Consider the following 27,246-nt stretch of genomic DNA (forward strand, 5'->3'; position numbering starts at 1 on the left):
CCATATTATTTGAAAATAGCTTTAAAATCCCTCCCAGATTGATGGGTAACAACAATTGCTAACGTCTGCCTGCCTTGTCATTGTGTTACCACACACCAGACCAGCAAACGTACAAAGGTTTTGCTTTTATAGATGCGCTCAGACTTACTGAACATCAATAAATGAAGTGACTCTGATAAATAGAACTTGGCTACTACTTACGCACTTGATTCCTATGGAAGCAGTAAGGGTTTACTGAGCTTTCCACATATTGGTTCTGCATCGCAGCTTAGTTTTTGTTAAATGAGTCATGACACAGTTAAATTTATCATGTATGGTCATGTCATATTTTATCTCTCTCATTTTAAGATTCAGGACAAGATTATTTTCAAACTTTGTAACGTGTAAAACTTCACATGACTGTACATGGACCCTTATCTCGTTTGAGTCTTTGCCCAGTAGGTCCACTTGATAATATGTTCATGCACCTGAGGCCTTAGCTGGGACCACAGGAAAACATTGTTTTCCAGTATGGCTCCCTGCAGCCCAAATTTAATACTCTATATTACTTTAATACACTTAGATGATGTGTACTAACGAATGACATTGCATTAGTAAATGATTAAAAACATGTCTTGCTCTTATATTTACGGTCTAATTAGTCCTGTGGGATTTAATTTTTATGTCCACCAGATCACTTCCTGGTTTTCAGCTCTGCTCCCACTCTGGTTCTGATGCCACCACAGACAGAGAGAAAAGGCAACTGGGGATCTCACAGCACTCAATATGCTTTAATGGGCCATGCTGTTGCGATCAACCAATGACAAGAACGGCGGGGAAACACTACAGAGAGAGCGCCACTGGCTGCATGAATAAAGGCAGGCAATGTGCAGGAGGGAGCGGAGGACGGGAGGGGAGGTCCGTGGCTGGGTTCGGCTACGGGAAAACGAGGTAGAGGCGGAGTCTGTTTCTGAGCGTATACGCATTCGTGTGTTTCCTCGCTCACCCCTCCTCTTTTCATCCTCCCCACCCCCACCTCCGCTGCCCCCCTCCCCCCTCCCTCCCCTTACCCATCCTCCCTCCCTCCCATCGTGCTGCCCGCCCCTGAGTCTGGAGCAGCAGCAGCAGTGGAAGCCTCACTGCCTCTCCTCGCCTCACAGTGCGGGAATATAGCAGCGGAGAGCAGAATGGATACGGAAGGGAGCCAGAGCAGCCTGTCCTCCGGCACGGACAACTCCCCCCACGACCCCTGGTAACAGCCTCAGCCTGTCCGCCTGCCTTTCGCTCGCCTCTCGGCCCGGTTTGAGTTCACCTTGGACTTTAGTTGAGTTCAGTGCGGGAGCGAAGCCGCGCCGAGACAAAAGACAAGCACGCTGTGTGTGTGTGTGTGTCTGTATGTGTGGGATGGATCCACTCAGCGGAGGAGACACAGACGCACCGCTGCTTTCCGTCTGCCCCCCCCAACCCCCCTCCTCTCTTGTTTGTTTATTTACCGCGGTTTTCCTCCAGAAGGCCACATTGCAACTTCTCCTCCATCATCTGGAAAATCCTCTCCTTTTTTTCCTCCTCTAGGGGATTATAACGGCCCGGCTGGCCGATGGGTGACTTCGCAACATGGCCGATGCTTTTCTTCTTACTTTATTGATGCTATATTACACATAATCCCCCCAGATTTCCCCTTCAATGTGCCTCTGTTGTACTTGAAAGACGCGATTTATTCTGTGTGATTTACGGCTTGTGTTTCTCTCATTCAGCAAAATGTTCATCGGGGGTCTGAGTTGGCAGACAACACAAGGTGAGCTGTCCCGCACGCTACTTTATTAAGTCTGGATGAAAGACTATACTTTAACTATATATTTCCCTTTCTAATAGCGTTTATATACCATGTGAGGTTTCCTGGAGTTAAGCAGAAACACTGTTAATAGTTAAATCAAAGCCTCCTATTCATTAAGGATCAGCCTTTAGGATTTAGACTTGCCGAGACGCAGGAGATTAACACTGGAAACCGTGCACATACAACGATTTGCCTGCCTTTCCCTGTGCACTCATTACACTGTTAATAACCGAGGAATATACTTGTAGTAAAAGTAATCGATTATTCAGATTCCAAACAGAAGTTCAGCTCTTCCTGAAGCCCACGCTTCTGTTGTTGTTTTCCTTAATGTTGCGCTCCGCTGAATCCATTCATTTATTTTAAGAGCGCAGGCTGGTGCTTGAATACAGTTTATTCTTGTTGCGATGGTCCGTGTTATTATCCCCACTGCTGCTTGCTGGGTTAAAATAGCAGTCTTGTTTGTGGTCTCACTGGACCTAATACGCTACTGTGTTGAATGGCCAGATAGAAAATGTGCAATCTCGAAGGACAAGAGGGACACAAACACAACGTGGTCCACCCCGACCCCATTGTGTCTCTTCGGCCACTGCGAGCCCCCTTCGCCTCATAGGGCCTGCAGGGGCAACTCTAACATCCCTGCGTTGATTTAACGACATCTCGTCGCTGTTTTTTGCAGAGGGCTTGAGGGAGTACTTCTGTAAATTTGGCGAGGTGAAGGAGTGCATGGTGATGCGGGATCCCGTTACCAAGCGGTCGAGGTAAGAAGGAGGCGTGTGCGCCCCGCCGTCCTATCACTGGATGCCTCATGCTCGTCCATGCTTTTCAGTGAAGGGTGCCTGAACTGCTGTGAGTTTGCGTTTTGATTTTGGGTGCTTGTCTTCTTCATCTGCAGGGGGTTCGGCTTCGTAACATACGCAGAACAGGCCGGCGTGGAAAAGGTTTTGGCCCAAAACAGACACGAATTGGACTCAAAAACGGTGAGTTTGGGGTGATTCTGAATGACACCATTTGGGTAACTTTTTTTCTGAGGAGGTCTGTGTAGCTTGTTTTTTTTTCTTCCTCTCCGTGCATATTGCCTCCCACCGTATGGCTTGTAAAGTTTAGGAGTGCGTTTTGGGGCAGCCACCCTCCTCCTCCTTCTCCTCCTCCTGTCTGCTCATTTCCCCCCTCCAAATCCCGGTTCAGGGCGCCAACATGAAAGCGTTCTTTCTTGGTCTTCATTGCCATGGTTACCTGGGGACCTGAATGGGGTAGGAGCCCCTGCAAAACCCTCACAGGTTTTATGCAGGGCAGAGAGCTCACAAGTTTTCCCCTCTTCTTTTTGTCACAGAAAATAACAGCAGTGTGTTTTATATCTTCTATTTTAGTGGCAGCTCTCAGAGTTTGAGGGAGGCAAACAGTTGTAGAAGAGGATACCCGAACTTATGCAGGGATTAGAGTGTGAGGTCAAAGTGAGTTTTTTTAGATTGAAATACGGTGTGTGTTTGTGTTTGTGTTTGTGTGTTCCTGCTGATTGGGGTTTTCTCTGAAATTTCCCCTCCTACACTACTGACACATGAACATTCAAATGTGTGTAAATGGAACAGATCACTTGCTTGGTAGAGGTCATACTCGTATAGGGTAATGCCAGTGAATCCCAGTGGTTTGTTTGGTAAGAGTCAGAGCTGCTCGCTTGTATTTGAATATGTATGAGGTGTGAATGTTGCTGTCTTGGTTATGTAGATTGGTTGTAGGAACGGAGACTGGGTGTGTCTTCGTCAGCTTGTGGTCCTTTCCTAACCACACACACACACACACACTCAAGAGGATCATTTGAGAGTGAAAATCGGTGGCACAGAAAGGCAGCAGAGCCCTGGGGGGTAGAAAGGTAGAGTTGGTTAGTTGTTGGAGCAAGTCTGTTGCCGGGGGTGACGCCAGCCTCTGGAGACTGTGCTGTAACTGCACAACCCAATGGGATTTATGTCTCCATAACAACTTCTCTGCTATTTTGCATTAACTTAAGGCACTGGGCTCAGTCAGGCGGCAGAGCTCTGACACACACAAATAATGTCAAGTCACGTCAGACTTTTCCACTTTGCGTGTGCGAGATATTTTGTTGGTCGTGTGAAGCAGCAATTTTGAAATATTGGGGATATGTGAATGAATTTCTCCGTACAGCCGCTTTTAGATTGATCACAACATGGCCGTGTTTGCTTCAAAGCTGGTTCCAAGCAACTGCAAAGTGTTACTCGGTGACTCATATTACCTCTTAAAACTAGGTACTGCTGAAGTCTTCGAGAGCCAGACCCTGTGTGTGTATGTGTGGCGTTAAGACTGGTTTGGACGCTCGTGGGAGCTCAGCTTGGCAGGCCGTTGGTGGGGTTAGGCGTTGCCCTATTATAAACCAAAATACAGTGTAAGGCTAAACAATAATAATGTTAATGGTTCACATGCTGCAGCTCTGGTTGCTCAGGTTGTTGTGGCAGCCGTCTGGTGGGGAAGCACACCGTGGCATCATTTATTCAACCAGCTGCTTTTAACAGGGGCATGGTTGCCATTTTATCTTTCCATTTTGCAAATAAGGGTGTCGAATTATGTTATTCGTTTATTCATTTTTTTTTTTTTTTTTTTGTCAACACAAAATTAAACACTGCAAAAAGGATGAAAATCGGGGCCTAAATGTCAGGGGGGGAATCCCTTTATTATTTCCTGTATTTGTTTCTACATGATAATATTCAGTCTGTGATTTGTGTGCTCCATGTTTCTGAAACACACCTGGACTGTCCCTCCACACTATTGTTTAATCAGACATTCCTCCCTGGAATGAGGAAGAATATTCAATGCTCTGATGTTTAGCCCTGTCATGCTGAGCCTTTGGTTTGAAAGAGCCATGATATTTCAGAGCACACGGGCTGAGAATTAAGCTACGTGAACTGGTGCAAGGTCCGGCTGGTTAAACGTGGTATTAAACATTTACAGTCCTGTTACATCCTGTCTTTTTTTCCTTCTTTTGTTAAGTTACAGGCTAAATATCAACAGTACAGTAGAAATGCTCTCCCATACCTGTGCTGCTAAAAATCAGAATACAACAACGCGGTTGCCTATTGTTTTCAGAGAGGGTCTGTTGAGGTTGTTGTTTTGGTTGGAGGTTAGATTTCCTGTCGGAGCAGAGTATGTCCTCGGGGCTGCGGTGTGCAGTTGTGTTTCTCTGGACAGAGAAGAAGGGCACAACTGGTATTTGTTTTCTCTGAGAAATGCTTCACTAGACCCCGTTAAAGGAATAAAGAGAAAATGGGAGCAGATATTGTCAGCCACTTCTCCTGTCGCTGACCTAAAACAGGGTTTGTGGTGTATATTCATAGGTGATTGATTATTGTGCATTTTTCCATCCTTCCTTTTATATTATGTATCCAGCGATGATGGGTCATTAATGTATGATAATGGAGAATTGGTGTTTATTTAAAGGGCATTGTCCCAGCATAACCTCTTCATACAGCATATGTATTTAATGAAAGTGAAATGCTTTGTGTAACAGTTACACTTTAGCAGCACATGTGAACCACAGTCTCCACTGTCCTCTGGTGAAACACCTGGCCACCAGAGATGTGAGCAGTGACTCTTCGTGGAAGATTAGCTGGTAATGCTGACATAGACAAAACTGGGTGAGGTGGGGGGTGGAGAAGGTGAAGAATAGGAGAGAGAGAGAGGGGGGGGTACTGTGCTGTAATTAGTATGGATCTGAAAAGCATCTAATCGGATTGAAGGAAACAAACTGGATTGGGCTTCCGGTGTCCATGCAGGCTCTCAGATCCGTGGATAAAGCTTGGATCTGCTCTGAAGGTGGATCCAGGACACTCTCGGTGTGCTACATGTGCACCACCCCCACTTCACCGTCGCACACCTCGCCCTGGTTTGTTGCTCGTGGATTGGTGTGGGGTCAGGGATAGGGTTGGGTCGGAGGTCCTCATTAGCGTGCTTCGTTAGCTAATTACTGTTCAGCTGGGCAGGTTGACTCTGCTGGCCTGAGCCCAAACCAAGTCTCCTTCCCTCACTCTGTGGATAGTAGATATGCCAACTCTTTTTGTCTCCTCTTCTGTTTATAGCTTTTTGTTTAGCTGATATTGATTATGCTGCCATAATGGGGTAGCCTGTGGCGCTTTTTTATCAGTGTGGGTGTTTGCCATTTCGCGGCGAAAATGTCTTGGCAAGTTGGTCAGCCTCAATATGCCTGCATGCGAGTGTGTTTCGAAGAGGCGCATCAGCATTTATGTGTACGAGTCTGTGCTCTTGCCCCTGTAATTACATGTATTTGTCACTGTGTATACATGTGTTGGTGTTCACCTTTGCGCTACATCATTTGGGGGCTACACGTTGTGTGCATATATGTATGTGAGTCCGTGGGGGTAGCTCAGGAGCCCCAGTTCCTCTACGGGCCCATCTGTTTTGTACTCTTTGTCCTGTTAATTAATGAAATCAGAGGGGCTGCCTGCTGGGATGGCCCCACTGCACCGCCACACTGGACAGCCCCACTTTCTCATGGGCTGACTCCGTTTTCCAAACGAATGCCTTCTTTCTTCCGTGTGCTTTGACTCTTCCTTTACCTCCAGTCTCTGTTGTCTCTGTGTTGTCTACCTACCCATCTATTGATTTGACATTCTTTTTGTTTCTCATTATTTTTGTTTTCCAGTTTGTAACACTGGTGGATGCTCTGCGCCACGTGAGGTGACTATTGGTTGTAGATTAGTGTAGTCCTCAAAAGCTAAACCACTAAAATCATATTGTAGGCTCTGCTGTCATTTTGCTGCTTAGATTGAGCGGAGGTTGGATGTCATGAAGCAGGATGTTAGTCAGACCATTTCACGAACACTCGGTTGTAACTCTTCTCTGTCAGGCTCGGAAGAGCAACTTTTTCCCTTCCTAACATTTTTCATGTGTAGTTACATTTTCACCAGTCTGATTGGGACTGCTACATGGCCAAGCCTATCCTCAAATGTCAAGCCTCTGAAGAGCTATGTCTGAGTGTTGCAAACAGTGACCTGGCTAAGTCATTTTACTTTTTGCTTTGTGGCCTATCTGTCTTCCTTGAGGCTAATCTGCCACTCTGATAGCTGCTTTAGTTGTCGTTTATTATTGCCTCCTTTTTGAGAACAGCCTTTTTGTAGAAATGGCATTTTAGATATATTGTTTTCTCACTGAAGTGGACTGATTCTTTTTTTTTTTTTTTTCGTTAACAGCATGGCATGACATGTAGCTACAGTAGCACTACTACAGACATTGAATTAGGTCTAACCTAGTGTAGTCTTTGTACGGTGTTTTTCTGCAAGAACTTGGGGTCATTTAAAAGCTAAGAAATATTTGTATTTTGTCAAAAAGTGACTAATGAATGGGGAAAGTGGCAATATGCCACCAATGCATATTAAACTGGTCAACTTGTATCTGTGTGTCCAGTGTCTCTGATTGCATTGTGATGTATTGAAAAGTTTTTTGGTGCCATATGGGATTTAATCAACTTATTAGTTTAAGAAAAAAATAATATATATGTATATATATATATGTGTACATCTACTGACGTCCCCCATCTGAAATTTTGTTTGTGACATTAGTGCACGTGAGCATTTTTTCTCTTTAGTGTTTACTGTGGCAGTCATTAGGTGGCTGCAGTCTTATGTCAAATGTGAGTTGGTTTCTGACCGCTGTCACTGTCAGCTCGTAGTCCATCTGTGTGTCTGCCTCATAATCACCTCAGGCGGCTCTGGTCCTCTTGTCATGTTAAAGGCAGGTGGTCTGACCTGGACATCAGAGGCTGGTACCTCTCAGGGCAGAGGTCGGATGAAACTATGAACACGTTGCCAACTTCGCACCATATTAAATGCATATTTGTGAATGCCTTTTGTTTATTTTCACTATCTCTGATGTCCTCTGCTTGTCATGTTTTTTTTTTTTTTGTTGGGTGTATTTTAGTAGGGTGACTGCATTTTTACTTTCGCTCTCTTGAAACATTGAGAATCTCCCTCATTTCCTGCATCCCGTTAAAGGACAAAAAGTAGTGTCTTATAGTTGGTGCATCAATATTTGGTAAATTTTTTCCATTGTGCACCGATCCTATTAGAAAAGCTGTGCTGTCTTTGTTTGTGAGTGCGCTTGGTTATTGCACTAGCCGTTGGTGGCTCCATGTGTCCTTGTCACCTTTTTCTTTGTGTTTAAACCAGCTGGAGGTGACATGACTCTTCCCCATCTTTGCGTCTCACTCCAAGGTGCAAAGTCCTTCTGCAATCCCTTCCAAGGGCGCTGCAGCTGCATCTTAGTTACAGAGTGCTGTGCTCTCGCAGCAGTGGTAAATCTGAGGCACTTAAAGGCCCTCATAGGATATATTTGCCAGCGCATTTGTCATCAGAAGCATGCAATTATCGCAGAAAAGAGATGAAAGGATTTTTTTTTAATGTTGAATGAATGCCCTCCTTAGTATCATGTGTATTGTCCACATTCTAAGTAATTATTTTTGGCTATTTCATAGGCTCTTTTTAGTTGCCAATATCAATTCAATACCTCTAATAGTGGCTGAGTGAGACACAAGGGGCTTTGCTTCACACATCCAATTACTACAACAAAGATGGAACTCTAAGACCCTAATACACCACAAGGTCCTGTGACCTAAAATAATCTCTTTCGTTGGCTTGAGAGTGAATAACATGAGATTCCACACAAATTTAAAATGCCAGCCCAGGCATTGCATATTTAGCATTATTAAAGGCCAGCTCATTCAGAGCTCATTTACTTCTAATTTTATCTGTAACCTTGACCACTGCTGAGACTTTCCAGTGGGAAGAAAGATGGATACAGTCAAATCTAGCTTATCCAAAATGGAGGTTATTGGGATTTGTGAGATTGAAGAAGAAAAAAAAATCCATTCATCCAAAATGTACTCATGCTCATTTTTAAGATAGCGCTGTCCTCGTCTGCCTTGTTTGTGGCTGAGATGTCTCAAGACACAATTCAGAGAAAGTATGTATTGATGTTTCACTGTATGTGCAGCTTGTTTTTGCCTGTTTGTTTTGCTGGTGTGTTTGGATTTGTGGTAGCTTGCATAAACAAGGGTCTACTATACATATTTGCGGATTAGCATACGTTCTATTTCAGGACCATAGTAGTCCTTCACATGGGTTCAGACTTAGAGGCTCTGTGTTGTAGCTAATTCTAGGTAGTTAACACTGTGATAATTCATTGATTGACATTGACTTTACACATGCAGGAGATGAGCCACTGAACAACATACACAGAAGAAGAAGCGATTTAGTTTCCATGCTAAAAGAAATTTAGAATATTACTTTTTAAATTGGAACCTTAAAATTATAACATGTCTAGTTTTTAATCATTCATGTTCATGCGGTCAGAAAGCTTACTTTTAAAATAGAGTTACATTGATGCGCTTTGTTTTTATAAGCCTGCAGGGAGTTTTAAAATTGAGTTGTATCACTGTGGGAAACCAATCTCTAAAGAAGGGAATTAACCCTAAACATAAATGATGTGTCCGTGAAAAATCTGAATAGCAACTCCAGGGGGAATAGGTTGTTGCTTGGATGTTTAAATGAATATAAGAGCCTGTTGAATTTTACGTCTGCTTTTACCACCTTTTAAAACTCATTACAAATAATCTCTCCCCTGCAGATCGACCCGAAGGTGGCATTTCCCCGCCGGGCTCAGCCTAAGGTTAGTACACTCTGATGGGGTTAACAGCAAGGAGTAGTGATGACGTCATATGTCACCCCTAATCCTCCAGCGCTGATTGGCTGGGATTAGAGTCAGGCACGTGACCAGATAGGAGCTTCATTCCACTTGCTTAGCCTTACACCGTGACCCTGTGCTCTGAACCCTAACCTCTGCACTGCCCCCTGAAAACACACACACGCACACACACACACTTTTGTGTCCTGGCTTACAAATAAATGAATGCTAACACACATTATTTATCTGTATACACATTTCCACTTTTTGATTAGATAAACATCAGCCAAGACAAAGTCTCTATCTCAAGCATCTACCCTCTACCCAATGTCATTAGTGATGAAGGATACCTTCTTCTTCTTGTGTTGCTAGCTGGTGACCAGGACAAAGAAGATCTTTGTCGGAGGACTGTCAGTCAATACTACCATCGAAGATGTGAAGCAATACTTCGACCAGTTTGGAAAGGTAAACTGTTCCCAAACCTTTTGTTGTCTAATGCCGTGCTTCCCAACCTTTTCATTGTCTGAGACTGCGTGTCTGTATCAGGCATCTGAATTTAACTTTTTAGTTGCTTGTTATCTCTCACTTTTAAAAATCAGACAACTACCGAACAACTACTTCTACTGTTTATCCAATTATTCAATTGTTAGCTAACAATTTCACTGACATTTCCTAGCTAATTCAATAAATTAGCTTTTAGCTATTTTAGCTAACTCGGATATTTCTACCCCACCAATCTTTCTTTTTTTTTTTTTTAGCTATCTCATCTTTTTAGCCATAATTTTAAGATAAATTGCCTCACATTGATTTTATTTGAATGGTTTTCCATGCTTTACCCATAACTTTTTGCTCATGGCTTTACTGCCTGTTGGCTTCTTTTAATACACATCCTGTCAACTTTCAAAGTTATTATCGCCAACTCAACGATGATGTTTAAAAATAAAAAATGAATCTCAGTTTTTGTTTTCATCAAATTACTTAAGGCTACAATCTCTTCATGTACCCTCAAGCAGCTGCAAAAGTTCAGCCTAGGGGAACAAGTACCTCTAGTCCGTCCTTTTGACAGCTTTTCTATTAAACATATCCATTTTATGGAGAAAAGCCTATTTCACTTCTCCTGTTTTACTCCCCTACCTTTTTATTCAAGTCGAGAAGCAACACACACACACACAAAAGACCTCGCTACCGAGAAGTAAAAAAAAGGGTCACACTGAAAGGTATTTTAAGGACTAAAATAAAGAAAGAACTAAAAGAAATGACAGAAAACTGCATGGTCATAGGTGGTTCTGCTCTGTCGGCCATAGTCTTACTTAGTTTGTTGGTTTATCCCCTTTGTTAGCTGTTTTGCTCTTTTTCAATCACATTTCCGTGTTTCTGGCCCCTGCGTTTGTCCTTTTTAGCTGCTTTGAATGAAATTTGGTGGAAGGCACAAACACATGCTGTGGAGACAGATGAGTAGCCGGGGGAGAGGGAGGAAAGAAAAAAAAAGGCAGGAGGGGAAGAGAGGAGAGAGATGGCAGGGGACTGAAAGGGAAGAAGTAACCCCCCACGGAGCGAGAGGGAGGGGATCTTAGAAGGGGTTGAAGGGCAGAGAAAAGGCGAGGGGGGGCGGATGCTGAGATAGTGAGGAGCAAAAGTGACTATCAAAGGGGAAAAACACCAATCTGATGGTCCACAAATATGTCAAAGTATCCATAAAACATGCCAGTTTGGGTAACTTTTTAGCTGACTACTCTTAGGGCGGTTGGGAGTGTGTTTGAGTAGTGTTCAGACCCTTCTGTATTAACTAATCAAATGCAACAGCTGCTCCTGTAACAGTACCCCCCGCCTACCTCTTCCCCACCTTTCCCCCGAATCAGTACTTCAGACACCCTGCCATTCCACACACACATCCCCTGCTCCAGCCCCTCTCTGCTTGTTGCCGTGGTGACCTGCCTTCGCCCATTGTCCCGCTGTAATCCAGTGTATTTTTGTTTCCTTGGGAAGAAAAATGTGTGAGAAGTGTGCATTTGCATGAATGGAAAGACGTGTGTGCGCGGGCGCGCTCCTGAAAGTGTGACAGTGTCATCGTCATGGCTGCAGAGGGAGGCGAGCTTGCATACATTTGTGCAGACACAGACAGACAGTAGGGCTCACAGGCTGTGATCCAGTTGTCACAAACATTAAGTGCGTGGTTGTGCTGCTGTCGGTGAGCAGGACAGTCTGAAAATGAGCACTGCTTCAGGATGTTGGCCTAATGGGTTGGAAGAAATTAACAGCATGAAGCTCCTTCTGCCTCATGTCTGGCTGTGTTTTCTCTCTGTTGGCCTCTGACTCATGCTTGGGGTATTACCGCATTTAAGGTGCTGGTTCAAATTCACATAATGCCGTTTCATTTTAAGCTGTGGATCCTGGTAAATGCAGATTAAATGTGTGACCATCACACTCATTCAGGTGGATGCTGTGACATGCGTCTTGTTTCCTGAGTGTGCTCTCTAAAATGGCAGTTTGCGGCTCTGTGCCGAATCAGTTCTCCCTGGTGATTACAGACACTCATATCTAAGACAACACTCCCTCCGCAGGATGAGGGAATATTTGGACTGTTTGGACACGTGAGACCAAAGCTCTATCATGGATAGCGGCAATCCCACAGTGCATTCCTGCTGAGCAGGAGGTATTTCTTGTTTATTATCTAAGCTGGGTTACAAGGTGCAGGTTTAGATGAAGCAGGACTCGGTGTCCTGTTTATTTTCATACCGTGGCACCGCCTTGCAAGGAAAACACAGAATGCACTATGCATTTTATGCAACTCTTTGATTCATGCCGGAGTTTATTTTTTTGGGATATACGTCTCAAAGCATACCTGTGCAGACTTCATTAGACAAGACTCGAATGGCTGCTCAGTCACCAGACGTCAGGTGTTTTTTAACCAAACCAAGGAGTCAGGGGCCTCTGTTTTCTAACGGAACAGTTCTGAGCTTCTATTGCTAAATGTCCCCAGGCTAGGGAGACAGCAGCAACCATTTGTATGAGAAATCATATTGCATCTTTAGGTGGATCGCTGTTATCCTGGTAGCAAACTTGGAAGAGTTCCCTTCTTTTTGTCCAAGGCCGAAAATCAAATGAAAAGTGTTTTAAAGCGATAATTGAGCATGCAGTTAGATCATTTAATAATGAGCTTTTCCGGCCTTTTTGGCCTCGAAGCCAGTTAGGTTTCATCCAAAAAAAAAATCTCCTTATCCTGCCTCTCTGCACTGCATACCTGAAAGTAACTTACAAGAAAAACTTTCAATTCAAATCCCCGCTCTCTTTTTTTTTCTTTTTACTCATGTAGATAAAATGAGAGGATATGTTAGAGCAGCAAGCAAAGGAAGGACTGAATAAGATGAAAAATGCAGCATGGACAGGGCAGACGGGAAAAGTTGGGACTCCACTCACCCATGTGAGCTGGCGATTAGAAGGCTTGACTGAACACTTTGTCTGCTGGCCTGTTTAGAGAGAGATGGCCGGAGAGCTAGAGCGAGAATGAAAGAGGGAGATGTGAGGAGACAGCGGGGAAAAAATGTGAATGCCACCTTTCATAATCTCGCGAAAAAAGTGTAATGGTCTTGTCAGCAAACACTTGTTCCTCAGACAATGCCTTTACGCCTCACTAAACATGGGATATTTTTAAGGCTGCGCTCAGCTGCTCGAGATCTCAGTTGAACCTTGCTTCGGTACATCTGAGAATGTCAGAACTTGAGAATATGACCTTAACTTTTCTTCACTCCCTGCATGCAGTGCAGAGTAGTTAGTGACTGAGCCACTGCTAAGCCAATCTCAGACTCCCACAGCTATCCAATCAGATTGTTTTACAGCACCCTGGGCAGGGGACATCGTGTGAGCGTCTTCTTATTGGTTTTGGCACAGGCAAGGGACCACAGCATAAGCTCACACACGTGACACAATGGTTTGCATGTCCGCTCACCATCATATTCTTGTGGAAGACAATTAGAAGAGCCACATTAGCATTTCTGTTCAGTGTATTATCTTTTTTATTTTCCATCTTGCTTCAAAAATGTACCATCAGAGCGGCACAGCTCAAAATCTCCTTGGGCTGACACGGTTAGCCATCTCCACTAGAATAGATGTTGCTAATGCTAGCTGGAGGGCTAGCTGTGTGTGTAACTCTACTCTAATGATAACATGTTGGCTTGCAGCTGTCTACCTAGTGTCCTCTTCCCTGGCTCTCTGCTGTGTCATTGAGTTTGGACGACCGGAAGGGCGGAAGACATGAGGGGAGAGGAGAAGAGGGGGAGGATAAAAACTGAATGAAGGACACAGAGAGGACCGGGTGGGGGGGGGCTTTATGTGACTGTGTCCAAGCTATATGTTGACATGGATGAGAGTCAGGAAGGTTGTAGAGGCAACCTTGATCCCGTCCCTGTTCATCGACCAGAAGGCGTGAGTGCGGCGTTTTTTCATGGGAGATAAGTGTCAAAATCAGAATGGCTGGACCATCCAGAGGCCTCTGCCACTCATGTTACGCTGGTTTGAGTTTCATTGCTGGTTGCCTCATGGAAATAGCCACACAGTCATAATCCACACATGTGCCCATGCGATGCAGGGAGGCTGTGTTGCAGATTTAAAAGTTTGATTTTCACCACAGCGCTCGCAGGCCTTGGCTTCCCCGTGTGCCTCCTCATGCCGTCAGAGCTCGAGCAGAAGCTGCTAACTTTCCTGCCAGTGAAGGACAAGTGAGGGAGGGGGGGAGGAGGTGGGGGAGGAGGTGGAATATGAATAGGGCAGTGGAGTGAGTGCAAAAAGGATAGAGGAGGGAGTAGGAGAATAAAAGAAGGGCGCGCTGACAAAGACTCTGCCTCACTTTGTTTTCTGTTCTATAATTCAAAATCTTCCCTAACATATTTTCTATCCTTCATCAAAACTTTATCCTCCACAGATTTTCTGAAATCATCCTATCATTTGTCAGTTTCTCCTTCTCTCCCATGCTGTCACTCTCCTTTTTTTTTACTCCTTTCTCTCCATCCTATTCACTGAAATGCGGCGGGGGGGGTGGGGGGTGGTGGCAAGTTCTTCTAATTGAAATTCTTTACACAGTCTCCATGGGAATAGTAAACTTTACAGAGAGGGAAAGAAAGACAGCGAGGGCGAACGAATGAAAGGAAAAAAGAGGTGAGAGCAAGCAGGACAGAGTTTGGGAGAACTCCGAAGAATTTTCTCCTCTTGAACATTCGCTTCTTTTTTTTTTCACATTAACAGATTGTATTTCATTTTTTTTCCACACAGCACGCCCCCATCTCCCCTGATTTCCCCATCCTTCTATTCCTTTATCACCCTTTCAGTCTTCTCCTTTGTCACCTGTCATCCCCTCCCTCTCTCCCTTCCACCCTCTCCATCTGTTTTCCCTTCTTACTCCACTGCTAAAGAGGGACAATGGCACCCCATGCTGGGTAATGATGTGTGAGTGTTAATATGTTGAAGCTCATGGATTCTTTGCTTTGTTCTCATAGGTCGATGATGCCATGCTCATGTTCGACAAAACAACCAACAGACACAGAGGTAGGTAGTCATAGTCATGTGCACACTCACACACTTGCACATAATGTCAATATGTGTTGACATCAAGAGCGAGTCCTCAGAAATGAAAGGAGTAGCAGCACGGTAGAGTCATTACGCCAACCTCTGGAAACAAGGCCGTGTTTTTCTCCAATCACGTTCTTTTGTCTTTCGTCCGCTCTCTCCTCCCCCTGTTCTATTTATCTCTGTCCTCTCCGATGGTTGGGACCGCAGGGCCCGCTAAGGGTCGTCACGCAGGGTCAGGATGGTTACAGGCGATCAAGTAACTTAACGAGACAAGCGAGGAGATGGGAAGAAGAGTTAGAGAAATTGGTGATGACGATCTGGGCTCAGAGTTGGGAGGGCCACGCCCCATCCCCTGCTGCTCCACTCTGCTAACACCTGATTGACAAGCATGACATGGGAAGGGTCGCTTCATCTCCCAGCTCATTGTGTTGTGGTGATCAAGGCCGAGGAGGACGCTGAAGCCGTGGCTTTTTCTGTTGAGATGGAACAGCCGCTAAAGTGTCTGCGTTTCTTTGTTTTGGTCTCTTTCAGGTTTTGGCTTTGTCACCTTCGAGAACGAAGACGTGGTGGAGAAGGTGTGCGAGATCCACTTCCATGAGATCAACAACAAAATGGTACGCCTGTGAGGAGCAACGGGAGTTTGCCAACAGGCTCAGGCCGCTGCTCATTTGTGATATTAAGATTTATTAGAGGTGCATCCAGAGTTAAGTAGGAGATCACAAATCATGTTGTGTTGCCCTGGATTTATTTTTGTGTTTTTCCCGAAACACCTGTTTTACCCATTTAAACCGATTTAGCACTTAAATGAGTTTCTTCCTGCACTGAATGCCGTTCAGCTGTTCTATAAAACGTTTGTAAGTTGCTTTGGATAAAAGCGTCTGCTAAATGTAACTGTAGGTGGAGTGTAAGAAAGCTCAGCCCAAAGAGGTGATGACGCCAACGGGCTCAGCCAGAGGCCGTTCCAGAGTGATGCCTTATGGGATGGACGCCTTCATGCTGGGCATCGGCATGTTAGGTAAGATCCAAAATCAAATACACATAAATGAGGAATATAATGCAACGCAGCGTGGATACCGTGAGTGGCTCCACTGTTCTTGATGTTCGTAGAGCTTGTAAATGCTGTAACCTGACCGGAAATGTTGCTAAAGTAAATACTTTGCTGAAACCTTCGGACATATTGAGAGAGATGCAATAATGTAAATGTAAAGTGTGTCTGTGTAGCTGTACAGTCTTTAATTACAGGAAAATATTTAAAGTACAAACTCTGCATGAAGTTCTGGACACATTCTCGTGAACTGAAGCAGCACCTTTTTTTCTTTTCGTAATTTCTCTGCAGCGACGCCCACACGAATATTCCCATATTTAACTTGGGATAAACTAGTCTCTTGTTTGGCTGATGTTTAATCTGTTATGTAATTTAAACATAGAAGTCAAAGATTGAGCAGGGCCCTTATTGGAGGAAAATAATGTTTGAAGAGATTTTCATTGAGAAAACGAGCTGAGCCCTCCTTGGTGTGTGGTCGTTTTGCTCCCTCTGCTGGACATTTCAGAGAGCACTTTGATGAGTGATGCATGCTCAGTAAAGGCTGCAGATGTCAGACTCTTGTACTGTACGGTCGGGCTAATTTCTAACTCCTCTGTGATTACCCTAAGATCATTTGACCATGAACTAAACTTTAAATTGAAAATATTCCAAAATGCTTGTCGTTACTTTCTGATCAAACTCATATCAACGTTCATGTAAAACACCATTTTGAATAAGCTTTGCAGCTTTTCAGTGTGTAGCTGCACACTTGAGGTATTTTAGTTCAGCCCATCATCAGATCAATGTACCCTAAAACAGATATTGTGTCTTTAATCAGCCCACTTAACTCAACTGATTATTTTCTTTCCTTCTCGCAGGCTACCCAGGTTTTCAAACTACTACCTACACCAGCCGCAGTTACTCTGGTATTGCTCCTGGATACACTTACCAGTTCCCAGGTGAGTCCATATAGAACTCAAACACAACTGACTCTCACAGAGGAGTAATGAAAGGATACAGGCTGGAGCATGTAGTTGATTCAGCTGCGGGACATTAAAGCTGTGTGAACATCAGTTATTCACATTCATATTACTTTCCAGCTGCTTGTTGTATAAAATGTCATTTTAAATGTTTCTGTCTATCCCATTCAGTGCTTCCCCCATTTCCTGAACATCTCCTTCTGTCTTTCACACTTATTGTTGATGTTTGTTTTTTTTTATTTGCCTCTTTCCTCTCAAATCTTGTTTATTTCATCTACTTATGTAACCCGCTTTCATGTGGTCGTGTTGCCCCTCCTTTTCCCTTGCTCCTACCTTCCTGCCCGGTCGCTTTTCCTTTTTTCTTTTTATTCTACTTTCTGTGATGCTTGTGAGTTCGTGCTGGCGTTGCCTCTGTGTGTGTACGTAGCTTTGTAGTCTGGCTGGTGACTGTATTTACAAAGCGCTCTCTCTCTTGACCTTTTCTTTTTCTAGAGTTCCACTTAGAGAGGACCCCCCTCCTGACATCATCCCATCCCCCTGAGCTGGCAGGTCAGTTGCTCCTCACTCCTCCAACAGCGGAAAACAAACCTATTTAGCAGCAAGTCAAACGGAACTGAGTGCATTTGATGTCACCGCTGCTAAATACAGTTCAACAAGATGACAGATACCAGAAACCCTCCTGGTGCTGTAATCTTGTCTGGTCCCCCGTTTTAGAGTTGAAGTAAGATCGTGACTTAGTTTAATCCCCATCAGCCGGATGGCTTAGGTTAGAACGAACACTAGAAAGGTCACAAAATCCAACTACTAGCACCTCTAATGCTCACCGGTTAACATGTTTCAACTCGTTCACTAAACCATTTAACTTGAGTAAAAACGTTTGCAACTTCCTGTATTAATTCCTGTCAGTGTGAAGAGGCAGTTCAAGAGAACTGTTTGACCCTGTGACCTTACACATGATCCCTTAAACTCAAAAGAAGTCTTTGAATTTGCGGTAACACAGAGAGTCTTTCTAAATGTCTTTGCTCCTAAGACCCTTTCACAAACACACCCTCAGCAACTATTACTGAGGGAATGAGAAGACTCGAGTCAGAAGAGTGCGTTAAAGGGAAATTCTGAGAGTAAATCGAACCAGATATTAAATGATATTCTACTTCAAAAACTGAAAATGATTAAAAAAGTACTGTCACTTTGAAATGATTAAATGCTAATTCTATCTATTCACTTGTTTGGTTCCCTCCTGACACAGTAAGGCCTTGTGCCTTTTGTACATATGGTCCTGATCGACACAACACTTCTACTCATTCACATAGTTTTCTTCTTCAGTGAACCTAAATTCCAGACGCGTTTGGATGCCTTATCACTGGTGCAGTTTCCCTTTTCCATCAGCTGGATTTAAGTGACATGACAGCTGTGTGAGCAGATGTAGATTCTGCCACACTGAGCTGTAGATGATTACTGATGATCTAATGTGTGAGTGATCCACAATGAGTTATATGTGCAATAATTTGGTTTGTTGTGTAATTCTCAGCCATTCCCCTGACTGCGTATGGACCAATGGCAGCTGCAGCAGCCGCAGTAGTTCGAGGTATGTGTTTGTTTTGCATATTTGTACTCTTGCTTTAGATAGAATGTTTGCACAATGGCCTGCTTGGACAAATAAAAGCATATTTTTAGCCCTCTGGTGTTGAAGCCTGATGCGTCTCTCCTGCCTTTCAGGCTCCACCCCTTCACGCACAGCTGGCTTCTTGGGCACGAGCAGCCCTGGACCAATGGCTGACCTGTATGCTGCAGCCAATCAGGACTCAGGAGTCAGCAGCTACATCAGTGCCGCTAGCCCCGCCCCCAGCACAGGGTTCAGTCATGGTCTAGGGGTAGGTCACGCAGCCCCTCACCCACCCTCCAATACATGAAGATACATGCAAGACTGCACTTATGTTTTCAGTGAGCTTGTAAAGAAAGTGTTCCTTCTCCTTTATGTGTCCGCAGGGTCCCCTGATTGCTACCGCTTTCACTAATGGCTACCACTGAGAAGACTCAGGTCACTGAGGATTGGAGGGTTTCTCCTCTGCTGTTGAGCTAATCAGAATGCTGACTGCCCATTGATGGCACAACCTGATTGGCTGGCCACAGGCTCTACCAGGCTCTCCTGGCTCCACGTGGCTCCACCCACCGACTGAATATCTTTTTAAAACCAGAACTCTTGTTTTGCTGTACTAATCTCACTTCACCATAACGCCCCCATTTCTCCTCTTTTGTCCTCATGTAGTGTAGCAACTAGACCCCCCCCCCATCCATTTATCCGCTTTTTTTCTTTTGAAGCTGAGAGAAGAAAACTGCAACAAAAAAAAACAAACAAAAAATATCTCTGAGAAACCTTTTCGTCATCTTTGAGTAAGACAGAGAAATATTCTGATTTTTAAATTTTTTTATTATTATTATTATTATTATTATTATTATTACTGTTTCATTTCAATGTGATGTCATTTTATCATGAAATCCTTCAAAGCTGTTACTGATGTGAACAGATAGAGAAAAAAGACGTGCGAGATGGATCTTTGTCCGATAAGCGTTTTTAAAAAAGGAAGAACAAACCTAACAAAGTCCTTTTTTACACTTAAGTGTCACGAAAACAAGGAAAAAACAAAACGAAACCTGAAATGTATATTTTGGTAGTCTTTAAAACAAAACCTTTGTAATATTGTTATTAATATTGACATAATAATGATAATCTGTAAGGTATTTTATTCTGTAATTGGTTTTAAAGCAATGTTTTTATGTCTTCCTGTAAGATATTGTACATAGACGTGGGGTGGGGTGGTGGGGTTACTGAACCAGCTGGCATGTCATTGGGTGGTTTAAAGAGGGTTAACAGCAACTTGACTGGATGTCATTTGCTTCTGTCTGCGATCATCTCACTACTTTTATCAGTACGCATCATATGTTTTATATGCGTACGCTGTGCGCCAGACTTCTGTGGCGCCACTTCGGTGCGGCGCCTTCGTCTATAGCTGTCGACAAGTACGTTTCCAGCAGTTTGTCTGGCTTATTTGTTCAGTTTATAAGCCGTTTCTGTTCCCAAAGCTGTTCCTTTGTTTGCTTCATGTCTTGAGAAAAGCAAAATGTCGAGTCTCGCATCTTCACGCAAAACTATTTCAGATTGACACGATGGGACTTATGAAAGAATCACAACCATAAGCAGGAGAAATCAGGGGTTCTTTGGGATTGGGGGGTTGACTTAACTTCCTCTTTTTGAAAATACTATATATATATATATTTTTGCGCAGTTCACTTCTTGATGTTTTTGTTTATTGTTTTTCTTTTCGGGAAAAAAAAAAGTTTCTTTTATGCGGTGTTGTTCACCGTGAAAAACAAATGAAGGACATTCTCAGAGAAAGCAGTTGTAGAAAAATCACGATCATCTTCTGTCCTCTTATCACTATTGAAGGTGCATGTGGTTGCGTCTGAGCGTGTGTGAGCGAGTGTGCGCATACATCAAAGTGTAATATGGAACTACTTCTGGCAACGAAGGAACATTTTGATTGCCTTTTTTTTCTTTGGTACTGAAAAAAAGAAAAAGAAAAAGATCACTCTGTTCCATTTTGGTTCATCTGCACCTCTCGCCTGACTCTCTCCCATTTCATATTTAGTTGTAATAAATTTGTGCTCCTCTGGAACCAACATATTATTGTTTATATATAGTTGCTGCTCTATGTGGTGGTGAACAGACTGGGCTTGGGCAGGGAACCAGAAATGGAACAGGGTACTGCTCCCAGTCAGTTCTGATACAGGACCTCAGTACAAAACGACACTGGCTGGCAGGAAAAGTGGGAAAGCTGGAACAAATGGAACCTTTACAAAGACAAGTAGCTTGTTTGTTCAGCCTCCTTGCTGCAGCTTGTTTGATGTTCATCACAGCTGAGAACTTCCTGATCCAGCCAGTAGTTCCTCCGTCAGACAGGCTGGGACACGATTTAAGAAAAAAAAGAAGAAAAAAAAAGAAAAAACAAACAAAAAAAACAACTACTGCTGGACACCAACACTGTAACTTTTTAACTTACAATAAAGCAATAAGTTATTTTTTACCTTACAAATGAAAATAGTACTATTATTGGTAAAAGCAGACAACAAGTGGAGAATTCTGCGGCATTAAGACTTATTTTCAGAAGAAAAAAAAAAGAAACTATATTTTTCTGTTTTGTTCCCCCTTGTATATTGATTTTAATGTCTTTTGTTATGTTACTGTAAGAAAAAGGGCCAATGTTTTGAGCGGAGCTCTGCGTGAGCTCAGTTAAAGTCAAAGATTTGGACTGTCCCCTGCCAAGATTTCCTTTTTTTTTTAATTCTTTATTTTTCTGACAATTTCAATTTAAAGATCCTAATAAATTATTCAAAAGTGTTTTGTGATTATTGTCTCCTTTTCTGTCTTTCTTGCATTCATTTCCTGAACCTGTAGAATTGATAGCCAATACATTAAAACCCACTTACAGTTAAAGTGAGTAATACTAAAACTGCAAAACCCCTGGCAGCAGACATTCCAGGACACCCTTGGATGTTTTTTATAACTTCTCACACTGACTGGTCAAAGATCTTTAGGCAGCATGGCGTGAACCTAGTCTATATCAGTAATATTATGGCTGAATCGGTTTATACAGCCAGAATGATGTGACAAGAATTGACCTGCACAGGCATATAAACCAGGTGCTCCTTTAACTTTGCCCTTACAAACCGACGCTTTCATCAAAATCATTAAAAGCTCCTGAAAATTTTGGAGACTTTCAGGGGAAGGAAAAAATAAAAAGATATCCCAGCTGAGTGGAGTGACACAGGCTCTCACGTTAAAAGATGTTGCACAAAACAAGGCCACAGTTTCCAGTGGACATAGCAGCAGCAGCACGCCGCAGGCAGTCGTGTTATGCGAAATGTTATTTAAAATAAATCATATGCAGGGAGGGGATGTTTTCCTGGTTTACTCCACTTCTGTTGTCTTTTGTTCCAACCAGATAAACAAAGAAATAACAAAAAAGACGGGCATATAATGTATCTGGTATATATTTCATGTGGAGTGCTGTGTTCACGAGATGCACACACTACTCTGCACTGGCTGTTGGTGGTGTGAGGTTCCAGGGCAGCAGTGGTAAACAGGGTCTGATCCCTGGATGGAGGCCAGTAGGGTTAGTGATCCTCTCCCATCCCTCTCCTTCTCTGATTCTGCTTACAAACTTACAATTATCCAGCACAGAAAGAGGAGAAGACAACCAACCAAGTTGGATTTATCTTTTTCCCACGTTCTACTATTTTTGAAGCATACTTGTAGCTTCTCAGCATTTTAATTAGGGTGTTTTACTAGTTTCCATCCGTCAGCAGTGTTTAATTGCTGTCAGGTTCAATGGCACTCACAGTGCTAAATCCACAAGTGAAAAACTCCTTGAGTGGGAGTGCATTTTTTGACCAGGGTTCTATAGAGGGGCAGGAACCTCCGCCTCCACTCCGCAGCTACCTTTGTTTAGCCATGTTCGCTTGCTTTTGTCCCGCCTACCCTGTCAACATTGTGGCCCTGGTCTACTCTGTCATGGTAAGGATGAACTATGGAGCTTAGCTAAGTTTAACAGTTTATTGTGTGAATTTACCATCCAAGAAATAATGTGTCAGAGAAAAGAAACGAGTTCTCACTCAGGGGGCTTTAAATGTTACAGAGACGCCGTGTGCTGAGTGAATGTGTCGCACACTAATATGTAACCCAGTCACACACACACCTGCTCTGCCTATCAAACAAACTCTGTTTTTGGAAAATGAAATGATACTGTTACAGTCAAACTGCCAGCCACAATGTTAACACTTTTCTTTTTGCCAATATTTCAAAAATGACATTATTATTCAATCAAACATGAAAATGAGCGACTAAAGAGCTGCAGGTATCAGAACAACTTAGTAAATGATCGAGAAAACATTCAGTGTCAAATGTTTAGGTCTGAAACGTCCTCATGAAGTTTTATGTTTTACTGGGATTTCTTTGTTCCAGTCCAGAAGCAGTTATTATCAAGGTGACTATGATGGCTCAAGACGACTGGGCAGGAACGCCCTCTACGTCGCTGTTGCTTCCATCATCATTGGTCTTCTCATCATCGCCATCAGCTGCATTGTTCATTTTACCACAGTAAGGCAGAGAGCTCAGGTTGTTCTGTATCACAGCATATTTGATGTCCACCACGATGTAGTCTTTTTTTTTGGGTCAATTAAAGGCTTCTACGCTGACATCCACATGAGACCTGCTGAAGACCGCAAGTGTAATTTGCATGAAATGTTTTATGATACAAGCTCATACTCATTATGCCTCCAAGAGATAGAACAGAAAGCAGATTTGTCTCTGTGAGCACTAACCGCTGGATGCCATTTGATTGATCGATTTGTTTAATGTACTTTTCTCTGTGTTCCAGATGGATTATTAGCACTGTGGAAACGAAGAAGAAGCGAAAAGAGATGTAAGGCACTTGAACAAAAACCTTTGGATGATACTGTCTACGTTGACTCTGAACGGAATCGAGTCACGTTTACTTCAATCTGCACATCACTTTCTCTTGTTTCCCGTATTTACACGGAAACTCAGTGACTTTGAACTCTGGTGAGTCCAAACATTTTAGTTGTTGATGTCATACAACGTTTGGAATGAAACGGCAGCTCTGTGGCAACATATGAGGAATACATGGATTTGACAAGTTTCTGCTTGGCTATGACTGTGACTCATTTTTCGAACAAAAAGTAGAATGACAGAAAAAAGCTCAGATGAGAGCACTAACACTGGTGTTCTGACAGTTATTCATGACCATAGTGATATTTTGTGCAACGGCATTCTACTCACTGTCACTACAGTGAGCATGCTGATGTCCACAGTAATGAAAAAACCTTGGCGTGCACTTTCTTTCTTTAACAGACATGTTCTTTGCTGACAACAGCAACCTCCTCCAATTAAACAGCTGAACATACAGTGGGCACGAACCGTTAGAGAAATGCTGAAACAATAAATAACTAAGTGAAAGACGATCTGATTTCCAAAAAGGCATAAATTTAAATGCTTTCATATTTGAACCAAGATTACTTTGTTTCCATTTCTCACAATTTTGAAATGATGACAACAACAGCAGCTAAAAAGGCAAAAATGTGTGCATCCTGCACAGTGAGTTCCTAGTAACATCTCCTTAGGTAACTTGTAAATTCCTTTTGTAGCCAGCTAAGAGCCTTTTGGTTCTTCTTTCAGGTGATTTTCATCCATTATTTCTGAAAAAGTGTCCTAGTTCTGCAATTTTGAGGAGGTGCAAACTTTCATATTGCACTGTTTAAGTTAGTTATGAATTTTGAACTGTTAGGATTAGGATCTTGTTGTAGAAGCCATCCTATATTCATCTTTTTTACAATTAGAGTGACGTTTGTTTTCAGAGTCAGCTGGTATCTAACTGAGTTCATTCTTCCCTTTATCAGTGGAATGATCTCTGTGCCAAAAGTCCAGAAGTGTGATGATTCATTTCTGTGATTAAAACCAGGAGAAGTTCTTTATTCATTACTTAATCAGTCCACATGATTTTTTTTGCAAAATGCTTGTCAAGATGTCAATTTGTAATGAAGACACAAACAAAATGCTTTCCTCTCATGAAGGTGATAACTTAGAGTGTATCTGCACAGTCATGTGAATGTTCCTGATGACATTGCTGAAGTTAAAACCAGTGCTCACAGACAGTTTTCTCGTTTTCCACGACTTCAGCTTTTCCAGAAACATTTCAGTTTCTCATAATGTGATTAGGAAATCACATTATGAGAAAACCTGGAAACTACCTGGAAACACTTTCCCATCATCTCAGAGCCTTCCCCTGCTGTTTTGGCTTCAATTATTTCTATTTTAGGAGTTCTGCGCAGGTGATTGACTCCATGGCGCTTTACGGTTGAGACAAAGTTTGAGGAGTCTCAGTTCCAACAATGAGTTTGAATGAACTATCGCTCTAACCAGCTGATCTAAGTTCTGAGAAACTTTTGCATGGGACTATTTTCCTTTTTTTCCACATTCGCTTAAATATATTACACTGATCCTGCATCAGGTGTTGAGATCAGCTCATCTTCTGCTCACGTCACCATTTACAGTAACCAGGTTGTTTACCAGGGATCTCCACACCTCTGCATACTTCTGTTCAACACCAACATTATGTTAAAAACAAATGACAGTTTAAACTAATGATCTTGTTTTCAAATCAGCAAATATATCCTAGTTTTAGCAAATGCACTGAATTTCTGCATCATTTTCTCTGTGGCTCTGAAAGTGAAATCATCCCTTTGCATGTGATACGTGACGCTCTTAAGCAGGTTAAGCTAATACCTGCTTCATGTAACGCTGTCATGATAAAATGTAAAACATAAGCCACTGGAAGTTAATGTAATTAGACTGACTGATTCGACTTCACTGTGATATTCATCTCAGCTGTGACTGCACCTATAAATACACACATGTAAAAAAGACTTCAGACTTGAAGTCTGGTGTTACAAATTTGGGCCTGAAGTTTGACAGATGCTGGCATTTAGATAGCAAGAGTCTAATGAGAGAAGCCACTGATGTATGTCTGTTTTGGTAACGATTTCCACTATTGTGTAACACATTTGTCTCCTGTGACTCCCTTAAGTAACCCTGTGTTTTAAGAATTTAATAAAAACAATTTTTTCAACAGGCTTTGGGCCCTGTTCAGTTGATCCACCGTGTTATTGACAGAGCTATTCCTACTCTTCCTACACGTGCTATGCTGTTTCCTGTGTGGCTTGAGTTGCCACCATCAAGACTGTTCAGTGTCTGGCATCAAAGCTATCATGTAAGCTCCAACTAAAAGATTATATTACATGATAAGTCTACACCTGTTGTCTCTTAGACTCCCACTACCCAGCTCTTTTGAATAATTTAAACTGTTTAAAATGAGGATTTCATGCACTTGATTCTCTCCTATTCCTTGCAATGGGATTTTATTTTATTTTATTTGTAGAAACATAGTTATGCACGTTTGAAACGTTTCCCTTACATCTTTGACTTCACACGGACACTTCCTTGAGCCTTGAAATACAAACTGTCTTGCTTGGGACACTTTTTTTTTCTGTAGTTTGATATGTCATAGTATATTGCCAACTAAATATAGCAGCTTTCCCATCCAAGCTACCGACTGCCCACTCTGTCACATGGTCAAAACAAAACTGACACTGTTGCAGGGTGACTGAAGCATGTGAAAAGTGGCCTCAAAGGTAGGAGGAAATAAAGCGATGATTCAGACGGGTTCAAGCAGGAGAGTCATGATCCTGTGCGCTCATTTCAGTCTCATTTCGTGACTCATCAGTTTTCTTATTGTTGCTACTGAAAACTATTGAGTACTTTCCCGCTGTTTTTATGCATTTCGCAGCTCTTGGTGAGCTGACAATGTGCCCCGTGCACCCCAGTAACATACAAATTCCACCTACATGCAACACACAAACCAAAACCAAAATCTCCCTCATGTTTGACTTGAGGTATGTGCCTTTTCTGTCAAATCTTCTTCTCTGTGCAGGTGCAATTCAAAGCAGTCCCTCTGATGAATTATGGCGATGATGCCATGTTCCAGCTGTCATTATAATGCACTTGGACAAATCAGTTTTGGCAGTAATCTCTCACTATTATCTCACATTAGTTGAAAGAGAACTGCAACGTGATTGCAGCACCACCTCTTTGATGTCACACCAAAGCAAAACTCGAGAGGACGAGATGAAAATCGAGTGCAGGAATTAGGCGACTTGAAAGCATTTAGCAAGATTATCAAGGGATCAAGGTGGACTTTCTGGCAGGAAACTGATTACTGTACTATATGAAGAAGAACATTTTGCACAGAGTAAATTAACCGAAACAGTGTGCGTTCAGCTTTTCAAAAGAAGATGTCCACCTTTGTGAGAGAATTATCATATTCCAGTTTGCATTCCCAGCAATTCACCTGTGGCAGCACTGTAGTGATGCAAACAGCTGTATTGCCAATATCTTTGGAGAGCAGTCCATGACTCATATGAAGTACTCATAAATAGGCCTCTCAAACATGCTGCGACCATTAGCACCAGATCACCTGTCTGCATGCACTCATATCACATGACACATTTCTCCTATTGAGCAGTTTCAGCCAGTC

General features: G+C 42.8%; 2 protein-coding genes across 2 annotated transcripts; both read left to right on the top strand.

Moving 5' to 3' along the window:
- Window positions 1-1,084: 1,084 nt before the first annotated feature.
- On the top strand, window positions 1,085-21,144 carry LOC140303725 (RNA-binding protein Musashi homolog 1). Its single transcript, XM_072382594.1, has 14 exons — window positions 1,085-1,231; window positions 1,734-1,774; window positions 2,490-2,571; window positions 2,706-2,790; window positions 9,458-9,499; window positions 9,887-9,979; window positions 15,004-15,052; window positions 15,608-15,690; window positions 15,974-16,091; window positions 16,979-17,059; window positions 17,573-17,629; window positions 18,609-18,665; window positions 18,797-18,951; window positions 19,067-21,144. Exons 1-14 carry the CDS (start codon window positions 1,167-1,169, stop codon window positions 19,106-19,108), a joined length of 1,050 nt encoding a protein of 349 aa, XP_072238695.1. The 5' UTR covers window positions 1,085-1,166; the 3' UTR covers window positions 19,109-21,144.
- Window positions 21,145-22,283: 1,139 nt separating this feature from the next.
- Window positions 22,284-23,680, top strand: LOC140304201 (transmembrane protein 233). Its single transcript, XM_072383187.1, has 3 exons — window positions 22,284-22,652; window positions 23,100-23,234; window positions 23,515-23,680. Exons 1-3 carry the CDS (start codon window positions 22,467-22,469, stop codon window positions 23,524-23,526), a joined length of 333 nt encoding a protein of 110 aa, XP_072239288.1. The 5' UTR covers window positions 22,284-22,466; the 3' UTR covers window positions 23,527-23,680.
- Window positions 23,681-27,246: the final 3,566 nt, after the last annotated feature.

This window comes from Leuresthes tenuis, unplaced genomic scaffold, assembly GCF_036924035.1.
Source record: "Leuresthes tenuis unplaced genomic scaffold, fLeuTen1.0.hap1 SCAF_3, whole genome shotgun sequence".
In the NCBI taxonomy this organism is placed as follows: domain Eukaryota; kingdom Metazoa; phylum Chordata; class Actinopteri; order Atheriniformes; family Atherinopsidae; genus Leuresthes; species Leuresthes tenuis.